Below are 14,678 nucleotides of genomic sequence, written 5' to 3' on the forward strand. Positions count from 1 at the left end.
TGGGCCCTGGGTTCCTTCTGATGCATGACAATGCTAGGTTTCATGTGGCTGAAGTGTGTCAGCAGTTCCTGCATGATGAAGACATTGATGCTATGGACTGGCCTGCCCGTTCCCCAGACCTGAATCCAATCGAGCACATCTGGGACATCATCCACCAAAGCTACGTTGCACCACAGACTGTCCAGGAGTTGACTGATGCTTTAAATCCAAATCTGGGAGGAGATTCCTCAGGAGAACATCCACTGCCTCATCAGAAGCATGCCCAGGCATTGTAGGGAGGTCATACAGACACGGGAAGGCCGCACACACTACTGAGCCTCATTTGAACTTGTCTTGAGGAATTTCCACTGAAGTGGGATCAGCCTGTCATTTGATTTTCCACTTTGATTTTGAGTATGATTCCAAATCCTGACCTCCATGGGATAATAATTTTGATTTACATTGATCATATTTTGTTTACATTTCTAAGACTGTCCTAGCTTATAATATAGCATTAGACACCTGTATCAGCAAGACATGGTTTTTTATTCCATAAAGTGTAACTGTGACCACACTGCTGTAATTAATTCTGAGTCAGATTACAAGCCAAAATAATCCTGCACGGTGTAAAATGCAACCTTCCATATACAGCACACACAAAGTGTCAGGTAACGAGGATTTGCTGAGTCTGGGAAACTGACCTCAAGGTGCCCTGTGTGTCCCTGGGAGAAGGACTACTGTGGGATGCAAGTTGTGTGCAAGGATGCTGGGATGTTTGTGTGTCTGTGTGTTCATGTGTTGGGCTGTGTGTGTGTCCTTGTCTGTGTTCATGTGCTGGGGTGTGTGTGAGTGTATTAATTTGCTGGGGGGTGTGTGTGAGTATGATGTTCATGTGCTGGGGAGATATGTGTGAGTACATGTGTTAGGGAGTGTGTGTGTGTTTATGTGCTGGTATGTGTGTGCGTGTGTTCATGTACTGGGGAATCTGTGTGTGTGTGTTTATGTGCTGGGGGTGTTTACATGCATGTGTGTGCTACATTAAATGTGGGTTTGTGCCTTAGTGTTCTGTGTGTGATGGTATCTGCATCTCTTCTTCCTGGCAGAGTACAGAATGACATCACGTCCCCTGCAGCAAACCCAGACGCCAGCACACAGCCGTCTGGAGCAAGATTTAAAACACACAAGGCTATGTGTCTTCAAGAAAACAGCACGTGGGGTTTTGGGTAGGCAACGGTTGTTGGCACCTGCATCCTGCATCTCAAATTATGAGTACACTGTGTGTTATCACTATAGGGTGCATTTACTAGGTGTACTTTTGCTGCTCAAAACCAAATAGTATGTTCAAGCACCAATGTGTAGTTTTGATAAAGCTGTTTAGAAAAGACATTACTAACTACCCACAACAACAAACCTTTAACCTCCTGAGAACGAAACACTAACCTCCTGAGATCTTTCTCAGCTGATCAGAGATCAGCCACTATGGTGCTCACCCAGTGGTGTAGGGAATGTTGATGCCTCCCAGATTGATGCTCTCACAACCCACGATGAAGAGCGTGGAGAAGCAGAGCAGAGACACGCCGCTGCAGATCATCGCCAGCTTGGCAGACTCCCTGGCTCCCAGCTTCAGCTTCTTGATGATGTAGCCACCCAGAACGATGCCGACGCCCGCACTGGGCACAATGATCAGTCCTGGGGCACGGGGTGGGGGCAGGGGCGTACATCAGACAGTATGCAAAAGACATAAAAAACAGTGCAGTGTGAGTGCAGATGGCTGGGGTTGGAGTTAGGGTTAAGAGGTTAGGGGTTAGGGTTTAGGGTTAGGAGTTAGAGGTTGGGGGTTAGGGTGAGGAGTATGGTAGGAGGAAGGTGGAGTGAGTAGTGGGAACTGTGGAGTGGGGACTGTGGAGTGGGGAGTATAGTGTGAAGTGGAGAGTGTAGAGTGGGAGTGTAGAATGTAGATTGGGGAGTGTAGAGTGGGGAGTGGTGAGTGTGGAGTGTAGAGTGGGGAGTGTATAGTGGGGAGTGTATAGTGGGGAATGTATAGTGTAGAGTGGGGAGTGTAGAATGGGGAGTGTAAAGTAGGGAGTGTAGAGTGGTGAGTGTAGAGTGGTGAGTGGGGAGTGTAGAGTGTGGAGTGTAGAGTGGGGAGTGTGGAGTGGGGAGTGTGGAGTGTAGAGTGTGGAGTGTGGAGTGGGGAGTGTGGAGTGTAGAGATTGGGGAGTGTAGAGTGTAGAGTGAGGAGTGGTGAGTGTAGAGTGAGGAGTGGTGAGTGTAGAGTGGGGAGTGGGGAGTGTATAGTGGGGAGTGTATAGTGTAGAGCAGGGGTCGGCAACCTTTGAGACATGGAGTGCCAACTTTAACATGTCCAGTCATTGAGTGTGCCACTATGGCGGCGAGTTTAAATTGTTGACCGAGGAGGGGGGGAGGTGTAAATGGACACAAATTAAGTATTATATCGCGATCGATCGCCAAGTATAAACGCCTCCGCCGTTTGCGCGAGGTGTGCGTGTGGAGTCGCGCGCTACGGTCACTCGCGAAAGTATAATCCATTAATATAATAATTTATATTAAATTATATATTTTTTTGCTGATGCTGGTCCAGCGTGTCGCGTGCCAGTGACTATGCCTCGGCGTGCCAACGGTGGCACGCGTGCCATAGGTTGCCGACCCCTGGTGTAGAGTGTAGAGTGGGGAGTGTGGAGTGTAGAGTGGGGAGTGTATAGTGTAGAGTGGGGAGTGTATAGTGTAGAGTGGGGAGTGTGGAGTGTAGAGTGTGGAGTGTAGAGTGTAGAGTGGGGAGTGTGGAGTGTAGAGTGTGGAGTGTAGAGTGGGGAGTGTGGAGTGTAGAGTGGGGAGTGTGGAGTGTAAAGTGGGGAGTGTAAAGTGGGGAGTGTGGAGTGTAGAGTGGGGAGTGTGGAGTGGAGTGTAGAGTGGGGAGTGTGGAGTGTAGAGTGTGGAGTGTAGAGGGGAGTGTGGAGTGTAGAGTGGGGAGTGTAGAGTGGGGAGTGTGGAGTGGGGGGTGTGGAGTGGTGAGTGTGGAGTGGTGAGTGGTGAGTGTGGAGTGTAGAGTGGGGAGTGTGGAGTGGGGAGTGTAGAGTGTAGAGTGGGGAGTGGGGAGTGTGGAGTGGGGAGTGGTGAGTGGGGAGTGTGGAGTGTGGAGTGGGGAGTGTGGAGTGTAGAGTGGTGAGTGGGGAGTGTGGAGTGTAGTGGTGAGTGTGGAGTGTAGAGTGGGGAATGTGGAGTGTAGAGTGGGGAGTGTGGAGTGTAGAGTGGGGAGTGTAGAGTGGGGAGTGTGGAGTGGGGAGTGGTGAGTGTGGAGTGGTGAGTGTGGAGTGTAGAGTGGGGAGTGTGGAGTGTAGAGTGGGGAGTGTGGAGTGGGGAGTGGGGAGTGGGGAGTGTGGAGTGGGGAGTGTGGAGTGGGGAGTGTAGAGTGGGGAGTGTAGAGTGGGGAGTGGGGAGTGGGGAGTGGGGAGTGGTGAGTGGTGAGTGTGGAGTGTAGAGTGGGGAGTGTGGAGTGGGGAGTGTAGAGTGGGGAGTGGGGAGTGTGGAGTGTGGAGTGGGGAGTGTGGAGTGGTGAGTGTGGAGTGGTGAGTGGTGAGTGTGGAGTGTAGAGTGGGGAGTGTGGAGTGGGGAGTGTAGAGTGTAGAGTGGGGAGTGGGGAGTGTGGAGTGTAGTGGTGAGTGTGGAGTGTAGAGTGGGGAATGTGGAGTGTGGAGTGGGGAGTGTGGAGTGTAGAGTGGGGAGTGTAGAGTGGGGAGTGTAGAGTGGGGAGTGTGGAGTGGGGAGTGGTGAGTGTGGAGTGGTGAGTGTGGAGTGTAGAGTGGGGAGTGTGGAGTGTAGAGTGGGGAATGTGGAGTGTGGAGTGGGGAGTGTGGAGTGTAGAGTGGGGAGTGTAGAGTGGGGAGTGTGGAGTGGGGAGTGGTGAGTGTGGAGTGTAGAGTGGGGAGTGTAGAGTGGGGAGTGTGGAGTGGGGAGTGGTGAGTGTGGAGTGGTGAGTGTGGAGTGTAGAGTGGGGAGTGTGGAGTGTAGAGTGGGGAGTGTGGAGTGGGGAGTGGTGAGTGTGGAGTGGTGAGTGTGGAGTGTAGAGTGTAGAGTGGGGAGTGTGGAGTGGGGAGTGTGGAGTGTAGAGTGTGGAGTGTGGAGTGGGGAGTGTGGAGTGTAGAGATTGGGGAGTGTAGAGTGTAGAGTGAGGAGTGGTGAGTGTAGAGTGAGGAGTGGTGAGTGTAGAGTGGGGAGTGGGGAGTGTATAGTGGGGAGTGTATAGTGTAGAGCAGGGGTCGGCAACCTTTGAGACATGGAGTGCCAACTTTAACATGTCCAGTCATTGAGTGTGCCACTATGGCGGCGAGTTTAAATTGTTGACCGAGGAGGGGGGGAGGTGTAAATGGACACAAATTAAGTATTATATCGCGATCGATCGCCAAGTATAAACGCCTCCGCCGTTTGCGCGAGGTGTGCGTGTGGAGTCGCGCGCTACGGTCACTCGCGAAAGTATAATCCATTAATATAATAATTTATATTAAATTATATATTTTTTTGCTGATGCTGGTCCAGCGTGTCGCGTGCCAGTGACTATGCCTCGGCGTGCCAACGGTGGCACGCGTGCCATAGGTTGCCGACCCCTGGTGTAGAGTGTAGAGTGGGGAGTGTGGAGTGTAGAGTGGGGAGTGTATAGTGTAGAGTGGGGAGTGTATAGTGTAGAGTGGGGAGTGTGGAGTGTAGAGTGTGGAGTGTAGAGTGTAGAGTGGGGAGTGTGGAGTGTAGAGTGTGGAGTGTAGAGTGGGGAGTGTGGAGTGTAGAGTGGGGAGTGTGGAGTGTAAAGTGGGGAGTGTAAAGTGGGGAGTGTGGAGTGTAGAGTGGGGAGTGTGGAGTGGAGTGTAGAGTGGGGAGTGTGGAGTGTAGAGTGTGGAGTGTAGAGGGGAGTGTGGAGTGTAGAGTGGGGAGTGTAGAGTGGGGAGTGTGGAGTGGGGGGTGTGGAGTGGTGAGTGTGGAGTGGTGAGTGGGGAGTGTGGAGTGGGGAGTGTGGAGTGGTGAGTGTGGAGTGGTGAGTGTGGAGTGTAGAGTGGGGAGTGGGGAGTGTGGAGTGGGGAGTGGTGAGTGGGGAGTGTGGAGTGTGGAGTGGGGAGTGTGGAGTGTAGAGTGGTGAGTGGAGAGTGTGGAGTGTAGTGGTGAGTGTGGAGTGTAGAGTGGGGAATGTGGAGTGTAGAGTGGGGAGTGTGGAGTGTAGAGTGGGGAGTGTAGAGTGGGGAGTGTGGAGTGGGGAGTGGTGAGTGTGGAGTGGTGAGTGTGGAGTGTAGAGTGGGGAGTGTGGAGTGTAGAGTGGGGAGTGTGGAGTGGGGAGTGGGGAGTGTGGAGTGGGGAGTGTGGAGTGGGGAGTGTAGAGTGGGGAGTGTAGAGTGGGGAGTGGGGAGTGTGGAGTGGGGAGTGTGGAGTGGTGAGTGTGGAGTGTAGAGTGGGGAGTGTGGAGTGGGGAGTGGGGAGTGTGGAGTGTGGAGTGGGGAGTGTGGAGTGGTGAGTGTGGAGTGGTGAGTGGTGAGTGTGGAGTGTAGAGTGGGGAGTGTGGAGTGGGGAGTGTAGAGTGTAGAGTGGGGAGTGGGGAGTGTGGAGTGTAGTGGTGAGTGTGGAGTGTAGAGTGGGGAATGTGGAGTGTGGAGTGGGGAGTGTGGAGTGTAGAGTGGGGAGTGTAGAGTGGGGAGTGTGGAGTGGGGAGTGGTGAGTGTGGAGTGGTGAGTGTGGAGTGTAGAGTGGGGAGTGTGGAGTGTAGAGTGGGGAATGTGGAGTGTGGAGTGGGGAGTGTGGAGTGTAGAGTGGGGAGTGTGGAGTGGGGAGTGGTGAGTGTGGAGTGTAGAGTGGGGAGTGTAGAGTGGGGAGTGTGGAGTGGGGAGTGGTGAGTGTGGAGTGGTGAGTGTGGAGTGTAGAGTGGGGAGTGTGGAGTGTGGAGTGTAGAGTGGGGAGTGTAGAGTGGGGAGTGTGGAGTGGGGAGTGGTGAGTGTGGAGTGGTGAGTGTGGAGTGTAGAGTGGGGAGTGTGGAGTGGGGAGTGTGGAGTGGTGAGTGTGGAGTGGTGAGTGTGGAGTGTAGAGTGGGGAGTGTGGAGTGGGGAGTGTAGAGTGGGGAGTGGGGAGTGTGGAGTGGTGAGTGTGGAGTGTGGAGTGGGGAGTGTGGAGTGGTGAGTGTGGAGTGTAGTGGTGAGTGTGGAGTGTAAAGTGGGGAATGTGGAGTGTAGAGTGGGGAGTGTGGAGTGTGGAGTGTAGAGTGGGGAGTGTAGAGTGGGGAGTGTGGAGTGGGGAGTGGTGAGTGTGGAGTGGTGAGTGTGGAGTGTAGAGTGGGGAGTGTGGAGTGTAGAGTGGGGAGTGTGGAGTGGGGAGTGGGGAGTGTGGAGTGGGGAGTGTGGAGTGGGGAGTGTAGAGTGGGGAGTGGGGAGTGTGGAGTGTGGAGTGGTGAGTGGTGAGTGTGGAGTGTAGAGTGGGGAGTGTGGAGTGGGGAGTGTAGAGTGGGGAGTGTGGAGTGTGGAGTGGGGAGTGTGGAGTGGTGAGTGTGGAGTGGTGAGTGGTGAGTGTGGAGTGTAGAGTGGGGAGTGTGGAGTGGGGAGTGTAGAGTGTAGAGTGGGGAGTGGGGAGTGTGGAGTGTAGTGGTGAGTGTGGAGTGTAGAGTGGGGAATGTGGAGTGTGGAGTGGGGAGTGTGGAGTGTAGAGTGGGGAGTGTAGAGTGGGGAGTGTGGAGTGGGGAGTGTGGAGTGGGGAGTGGTGAGTGTGGAGTGGTGAGTGTGGAGTGTAGAGTGGGGAGTGTGGAGTGTAGAGTGGGGAATGTGGAGTGTGGAGTGGGGAGTGTGGAGTGTAGAGTGGGGAGTGTAGAGTGGGGAGTGTGGAGTGGGGAGTGGTGAGTGTGGAGTGTAGAGTGGGGAGTGTGGAGTGGGGAGTGGTGAGTGTGGAGTGGTGAGTGTGGAGTGTAGAGTGGGGAGTGTGGAGTTTGGAGTGTAGAGTGGGGAGTGTAGAGTGGGGAGTGTGGAGTGGTGAGTGTGGAGTGGTGAGTGTGGAGTGTAGAGTGGGGAGTGTGGAGTGGGGAGTGTAGAGTGGGGAGTGGGGAGTGGTGAGTGTGGAGTGGTGAGTGTGGAGTGTAGAGTGGGGAGTGTGGAGTGTAGAGTGGGGAGTGTGGAGTGGGGAGTGTGGAGTGGGGAGTGTAGAGTGGGGAGTGTAGAGTGGGGAGTGTGGAGTGGGGAGTGTGGAGTGGTGAGTGGTGAGTGTGGAGTGTAGAGTGGGGAGTGTGGAGTGGGGAGTGTAGAGTGGGGAGTGGGGAGTGTGGAGTGTGGAGTGGGGAGTGGTGAGTGTGGAGTGGTGAGTGGTGAGTGTGGAGTGTAGAGTGGGGAGTGTGGAGTGGGGAGTGTAGAGTGTAGAGTGGGGAGTGGGGAGTGTGGAGTGTAGTGGTGAGTGTGGAGTGTAGAGTGGGGAATGTGGAGTGTGGAGTGGGGAGTGTGGAGTGTAGAGTGGGGAGTGTAGAGTGGGGAGTGTGGAGTGGGGAGTGGTGAGTGTGGAGTGGTGAGTGTGGAGTGTAGAGTGGGGAGTGTGGAGTGTAGAGTGGGGAATGTGGAGTGTGGAGTGGGGAGTGTGGAGTGTAGAGTGGGGAGTGTAGAGTGGGGAGTGTGGAGTGGGGAGTGGTGAGTGTGGAGTGTAGAGTGGGGAGTGTAGAGTGGGGAGTGTGGAGTGGGGAGTGGTGAGTGTGGAGTGGTGAGTGTGGAGTGTAGAGTGGGGAGTGTGGAGTGTGGAGTGTAGAGTGGGGAGTGTAGAGTGGGGAGTGGTGAGTGGGGAGTGGTGAGTGTGGAGTGGTGAGTGTGGAGTGTAGAGTGGGGAGTGTGGAGTGGGGAGTGTGGAGTGGTGAGTGTGGAGTGGTGAGTGGTGAGTGTGGAGTGTAGAGTGGGGAGTGTGGAGTGGGGAGTGTAGAGTGTAGAGTGGGGAGTGGGGAGTGTGGAGTGGGGAGTGGTGAGTGGGGAGTGTGGAGTGTGGAGTGGGGAGTGTGGAGTGTAGAGTGGTGAGTGGGGAGTGTGGAGTGTAGTGGTGAGTGTGGAGTGTAGAGTGGGGAATGTGGAGTGTAGAGTGGGGAGTGTGGAGTGTGGAGTGTAGAGTGGGGAGTGTAGAGTGGGGAGTGTGGAGTGGGGAGTGGTGAGTGTGGAGTGGTGAGTGTGGAGTGTAGAGTGGGGAGTGTAGAGTGGGGAGTGTGGAGTGGGGAGTGTGAAGTGGGGAGTGTGGAGTGTAGAGTGGGGAGTGTAGAGTGGGGAGTGTGGAGTGGGGAGTGTGGAGTGGTGAGTGGTGAGTGTGGAGTGTAGAGTGGGGAGTGTGGAGTGGGGAGTGTAGAGTGGGGAGTGGGGAGTGTGGAGTGTGGAGTGGGGAGTGTGGAGTGTGGAGTGGTGAGTGTGGAGTGTAGAGTGGGGAGTGTGGAGTGGGGAGTGTAGAGTGTAGAGTGGGGAGTGGGGAGTGTGGAGTGTAGTGGTGAGTGTGGAGTGTAGAGTGGGGAATGTGGAGTGTGGAGTGGGGAGTGTGGAGTGTAGAGTGGGGAGTGTAGAGTCGGGAGTGTGGAGTGGTGAGTGTGGAGTGGTGAGTGTGGAGTGTAGAGTGGGGAGTGTGGAGTGTAGAGTGGGGAATGTGGAGTGTGGAGTGGGGAGTGTGGAGTGTAGAGTGGGGAGTGTAGAGTGGGGAGTGTGGAGTGGGGAGTGGTGAGTGTGGAGTGTAGAGTGGGGAGTGTAGAGTGGGGAGTGTGGAGTGGGGAGTGGTGAGTGTGGAGTGTGGAGTGTAGAGTGGGGAGTGTGGAGTGTGGAGTGTAGAGTGGGGAGTGTAGAGTGGGGAGTGTGGAGTGGTGAGTGTGGAGTGGTGAGTGTGGAGTGTAGAGTGGGGAGTGGGGAGTGTGGAGTGGGGAGTGTAGAGTGGGGAGTGGGGAGTGGGGAGTGTGGAGTGGGGAGTGTGGAGTGGGGAGTGTAGAGTGGGGAGTGTAGAGTGGGGAGTGGGGAGTGTGGAGTGTAGAGTGGGGAGTGGGGAGTGGGGAGTGTGGAGTGGGGAGTGGGGAGTGTGGAGTGTAGAGTGGTGAGTGGGGAGTGTGGAGTGGGTAGTGTAGTGGTGAGTGTGGAGTGTAGAGTGGGGAATGTGGAGTGTAGAGTGGGGAGTGTGGAGTGTAGAGTGGGAAGTGGGGAGTGTGGAGTGTAGAGTGGGGAGTGTGGACACATATGACTATTCAATTTCACGATCAGATGAGGATTAAATGGGATTTATTGAGCTACAATACACATACACATTCACAAGGTTGTATAAATATGTACAGATGAGGCAACTCGGGCTGTGAGAAGTGACTGTCACAACCTTTTCAGTTCCCTCTAGCTAAATTTAGACATAAGTGCGTCAAAAGCACCTCCTGGTGAAGATGAGAAAGGGGTAGAAATATGTTCACAGGGTGAAGTCCTCTCTTCACGGCAAACACAACAAACACAACTGGTCTCTCATTCCCATTCTCATTCCTAATTATTTTCTGCTCTAAAGTGTGACATTGCAAAAGACGCAATATAAATATATTATTATTATTTATACTAACTTTCTCCCTCCCCTTCTCTCTCAGTATTGCCATCACTGAGAGTAAATCCTCTGTCTATGCAGGAAGTTAAAGGAAAAAAAGAACTGATTTTACAGAAAATAGTATTTTAAAAAAGTATTTTTAAAAGTATAAAAAAGATCCTACTTGATTGAAGTTAAACTGAAATTAAAAATATTAAAAGAAAGACACCTGAAATTTCACTAAAAACCTTTTTGATAATGCTAATATGACCTGTCCCGAAACCTGTTTAATGACACATCACTGTGCCAGTGTTGCTAACCTAATCTATCCCTAAACCAGCACAAGTGCCTCTCTAATGATGCTCACCTGATCTATCCCCAAACCTGGTTGGGGATGATGTTTAACTAGTTTATTTCAAAACTAGCACTGCCACATGTCTGATGATGCTAATCTGCTAATTAAAACCGGGATGATGATGCTAATAGTGTTGCCCGGTTTTCCCGGGACTGTCCCGGTTTTCACGTGCCTGTCCCGGTTTTCCCAGGCTGTCCCGGTTTTTCTTCTTTTTAATATTCGGTCTAAGTTAGTTCAAACCACGATTCAGACTGTTTCTGCACATTTTAAATTTGTTTTTTTTTCCCTCGATGTGTCCATTTTAAACCCCTCCGATAACGTTTTACGTTCAACACCCCCCCCCCCCCCCCCCCCCCGCTCAACAACTCAACAACTTACGTTCGCCACACCCCCCGTCAACAGATTACACTTGCCACCCTGTGTCAGTATGACAGTGTCCTTGTTTTTTGTCAGACCTAGGTGGCAATCCTAGATGCTAACCTTTACTATCCTCAAATCAGAACCAGCATCTAGCTGTTAATGGTAATTAGCTCATCCTAACCTGACTGATAAATTCAGATTATCCAGATTAACAGGACTAAACGGGCCCCACTCACAGCCACAGCCAGATTAACATGCAGAGGAGTTTTATAAATCTCTTTAGATCATTAGACAGAAAACAAAATGGATGACGGTGTTTTTTTTTTCTTTTTTTTCTTGCTTTTGGAAGGTGTCCAGCTGTCGGCAACAACTCCAGTCAGGAGTGTGAGCACTCTCTTAGGCTGTGTGTCAGCTTCAGCACTCTGCACACAGTCTGACTACAACAGCCTGAGCAGGTAGAGCCAGAACAGGAAGCTCATCACATGTGTGTCTGCATGCATGTTATGAAGTTGATGTGTAAATCAGCATGCAGCCAGCAGGAGCTGGAGAGAGATCAGCGTGGGCAACACGTCAGTAAACACAGAGCAAGTGGAAGCAAACTTACTGGAGTTTGAGGCTGGAGCCCCAACCCTAAACCCCAGTGTTTCAAGTGATCCAGAGGTTGATACGTCCCTGACATCATACCTGTGTAGATACTTGCTTTGGAGGCAGGAATGCTAAACTGGGACTCGATGAATTTGGGGATGAAAGTGATGAAGGCGGTGACGATGGCGCTCTCTGCGGTGTAGGACAGGCTCACAAACAGGAACGTCATGTTGCCCAGGATCCGTCCAGCTGCCTTGGGGAGCTCTGGACAGAGGTTGGACGCATGGAGTAGAGGAAACACCCAGGAGTATTAGTGACTGCCCTGTACACTCCCCCCAACATCACTGACCACGCCCTCTACACTCCCTCCAACATCACTGACCACGCCCTCTACACTCTCCTCTGCACATGAGAAGTCACCTGTCTATTGTGCATCAGACGCATGCAATCTGCTCTTGTTTATGTACCTGAATCATAACTCAAATGCAGGTAAATAAACCTGCATAGGAAACTACAGACCGGAGTTGTTCTGCTGTTCTACGGTTCTTGATCTAATGTTCTACTGTGCACCACTGTGAAACTTTGAGATGGTTCTTAATTTAACCCAAAACCCAAACACACAGGACAAACTGAAATGCACTGGGTAATTAATTTACTTGATGGATCTGGTCTTAATGCTCTTCTGGTGTGGTTTGATAGGGTTAGGGTTAGGCTAAGTGGACGGGGATTGGGTAAGTGGATGGGGATGGGGTAAGTGGATGGGGTAGTTACAGTGGGTTAATGAGGGTTTTCGGGCAGTTAATGAGTGGGTTCGCGGGCAGTCATGGCCTGGTGGTTAGGGAACTGGTCTTCTGACCGGAAGGTTGTGGGTTCGATTCCCAGACCTGCGGCCATGACTGAGGTGCCCCTGAGCAAGGCCCTTAAACCCTCAATTGCTCACTTGTATAAAAATGAGATAAAATGTAAGTCGCTCTGGATAAAGGTGTCTGCCAAATGTAATGAAGGGAGCTCTCCATTTCTCTCCATTCTCCAGACAATTGGAATTAGGGTTAGGACTGGAGGTGTGGGGTCTTGTTATTAGATTGGAGGTTTAATAAACACTAAATGGGTTCGTGGGTCATAATGGCATGATGAGCAGATGGGGCTGGACACAGTGGTCACAGCTGAAACATAGCCAGCTAATGGCTGAGGAGAGTCAGCCAGCTTGTGACTGACGAGAGCACAGCCAGCCAATGGCTGAGGAGGGCATTTCTGAAGCACTCAGTGGTAGGACTTTAGAGCCCTCATTATTCACAGCTACAAATCAAGCAGATTAGCTTACAGCAGATTTTAGACTGTCGCCTTGCCTTAATGCTATTTCAGCATAGACTGCACAATACACTTATCAGGCTTGTTTAAATGCAGTCAGTCTGTATGTGCTGAGAAGGCCCCACAGTGGAGGCCTGGTAAGGAGGAACCTCACGGCTTTTTGAGGAACTCTGCACTACATCAGAGAGCAGTGCCTGGTTCCCAAAAACCATAAAATAATAAAAAAAGAATACAACAATCTTTGACCCTCATTGGAAAACAGCAGCATACAGAACAGATCAATTCTCTTCAAGGAGTTTTAAAGCCTCACCATGAAAGGAAAGGAACTATCACTCAGTTAAGAATGTTTATTAACTTGAATTAACTTTTATCCATTATATTGTATTTCATCAGGACCCACTTCACAGTTGTGTGGGAGTACAGAACTGTCCACTCACCTTTGATGTCCTTCCCAAAGCCCATGGAAGAGGTGACTGTCTGGCTATTGCTGCTGGATTTCTCCTTAATGACATCGTCGTCTGCATGGGGAATCTTCTTCTTCTTCTTCTTCTTCTTCTGGCGAGGTGGCAGTTTCTTGGGAAAGGTGAACATGGGGAAGATGACCAGCACCATGGCAATGGCACACAGCAGGAAACCGCTCCACCTGGTCATGGAGTAAGCCCTTACTTATGAGGGAACACACACACACACTGACACTCACACACATACAGACACACAATCACACACAGAAGAAAATAATTCTTACCAGTTGCCAACAAAGCGAGGATCATTCTGGTCAATATTGATAATGGCTTTGGGGTCCACGTAGAAGCCAATGAGGATTCCTCCAAGCAGATAGCCAGCAGCTGGGCCCAGAGCCCCCATCACATACATGATAGCTGTGAACACAGAGTAATGCAACATCATTTTTTACCACCTACAACTCTTTCTCCAGTAATGTGTGTCAGAGAATGTTTATATGTTTACTGCCAGTCAGAAGAAAACAAGGTTTGGCATTTTCTGAGTGAAGCAACAGGCACTGCAGATCAAGGGTCATGTGTCCAGTCTGAAGCCTCGTCTGAGTTGGTCAAGTTGGGAGTGTGGCTGTAATGTAGCAACTTACTGGATGCATTCAAAACACAGTGTATGCGCGCCCAGCACAGAGTCATGTGACAGACGGACCATGGAGCCTATCTATGGGCTGGAGCACCAGACCTCTGTGCCCAGACCAGCTGGTTCTGATGGCACTGACTTCAATAATTCTCACAACCGAAGGATGCCATACCACTCCAAAACATTACACAGCATAAACATGCAGACATATATGCTTCTTCAGATGTGTAGGACCTAAGAAATGAAGTGGAAGTAGGATTGTTAGTATTTTACAGCCAACTGAACTGTGATAAATCCAGCTGAAAACTAGCTCCTCCCATTCCCACATTGATGTGCCGCTGACTCCTCCCATTCCCACATTGATGTGCTGCTGACTCCTCCCATTCACACATTGATGTACTGCTAAAGCTAATCATTGGTTTTATTCCATCTAATTGTCTACATCAGTCTACAGACTGATACAATTAATATTACAGTTTTTCTCGATTGTTAACACACTAATACTGGTAATTGAGACACAATGACCACAACATGTAACTATTGCACCAACCCCCTGAACCAATTCTACTAAACTACAAGCACAATTCCTGCTTTACACTCAAATTGCAGTTCTAAAACACACTTTTTTCAAAACACTACACACAATTTTCTGCATTTGGCATAATTTTCATGAAGAAAATCTCTTGTTTTCACAAGGAACACACTGTTATTCAAAATTCTAAAGTTAATTGTCCTACTATGCACACTGACTCATCACATCAGCAAACACCTGTCTCACATGTTTACAATCAGCAATCAGAGCTTTAGCATAAAATGGCAAAAGCTCTTCTGTTGGTGGTGAGCTCTTCTGTTTTGGAGCAATGGATGCCAACAGTGGAAACAGAGGGAGAGCCAGAGGAGTGAGAGCAAGAGGAGGAGGACGAGGATGAGGAAGGCCAAGGACCGTAATCTCTGATGAGATCCCAGCCACTTTGGTTGACCATGTGGTCTATGGTCTAACAATGAGGGAGGCTGGGCAAAGAGTGCAGCCAAATGTGAGTAGGTACACTGTAGCATCCATCATCCGGACTTTCCGTAATGAGAACAGGTAACAGGAAACTGCAGTACTGCATATCAATACAGTACTCAATGAGTACAGTATTGCCTGTGGACTGTTCTGTAGGACTGTAAATATAAAGTATGTTTCAAGTATTTGGGAAATGTATTCCTACTTTGTGTTCCTACACAGTATTTACAGTATTTTACTATTTGTATTGCAGAACTGAAAGGTTACCAACACGAGGTGGACGGAAACGTCTTTTGTCTCCTGAACAGGAAACTGAAATCCTGAACATGGTCCTAGAAAATAATGCCATAACATTATGGAAAATACAAAGAAAAATAATAGAAAACAACGAGATATTTCAAAATATTGATAGGGTGAGATTATCAATGCTGGACCGTGTCTTGCGCAGAAATAATCTGAGGA

The 14,678-nt window shown here is 50.7% G+C and overlaps 1 protein-coding gene across 1 annotated transcript in view; it reads right to left on the bottom strand.

Annotated features, from left to right (window-relative positions):
* Positions 1-14,678, bottom strand: part of slco5a1 (solute carrier organic anion transporter family member 5A1) — a 54,066-nt gene that overhangs the window by 7,082 nt on the left and 32,306 nt on the right. The window contains exons 3-6 of the mRNA XM_077012772.1: positions 12,864-12,996; positions 12,556-12,761; positions 10,910-11,074; positions 1,470-1,668 (exon numbers count right to left, since the gene is read on the bottom strand). Of these exons, the coding sequence (XP_076868887.1) occupies positions 1,470-1,668; positions 10,910-11,074; positions 12,556-12,761; positions 12,864-12,996 (703 nt within the window). The remainder of the gene's footprint in view (positions 1-1,469; positions 1,669-10,909; positions 11,075-12,555; positions 12,762-12,863; positions 12,997-14,678) is intronic.

The sequence above is a fragment of the Brachyhypopomus gauderio genome, chromosome 7, assembly GCF_052324685.1.
Source record: "Brachyhypopomus gauderio isolate BG-103 chromosome 7, BGAUD_0.2, whole genome shotgun sequence".
Lineage (NCBI taxonomy): Eukaryota > Metazoa > Chordata > Actinopteri > Gymnotiformes > Hypopomidae > Brachyhypopomus > Brachyhypopomus gauderio.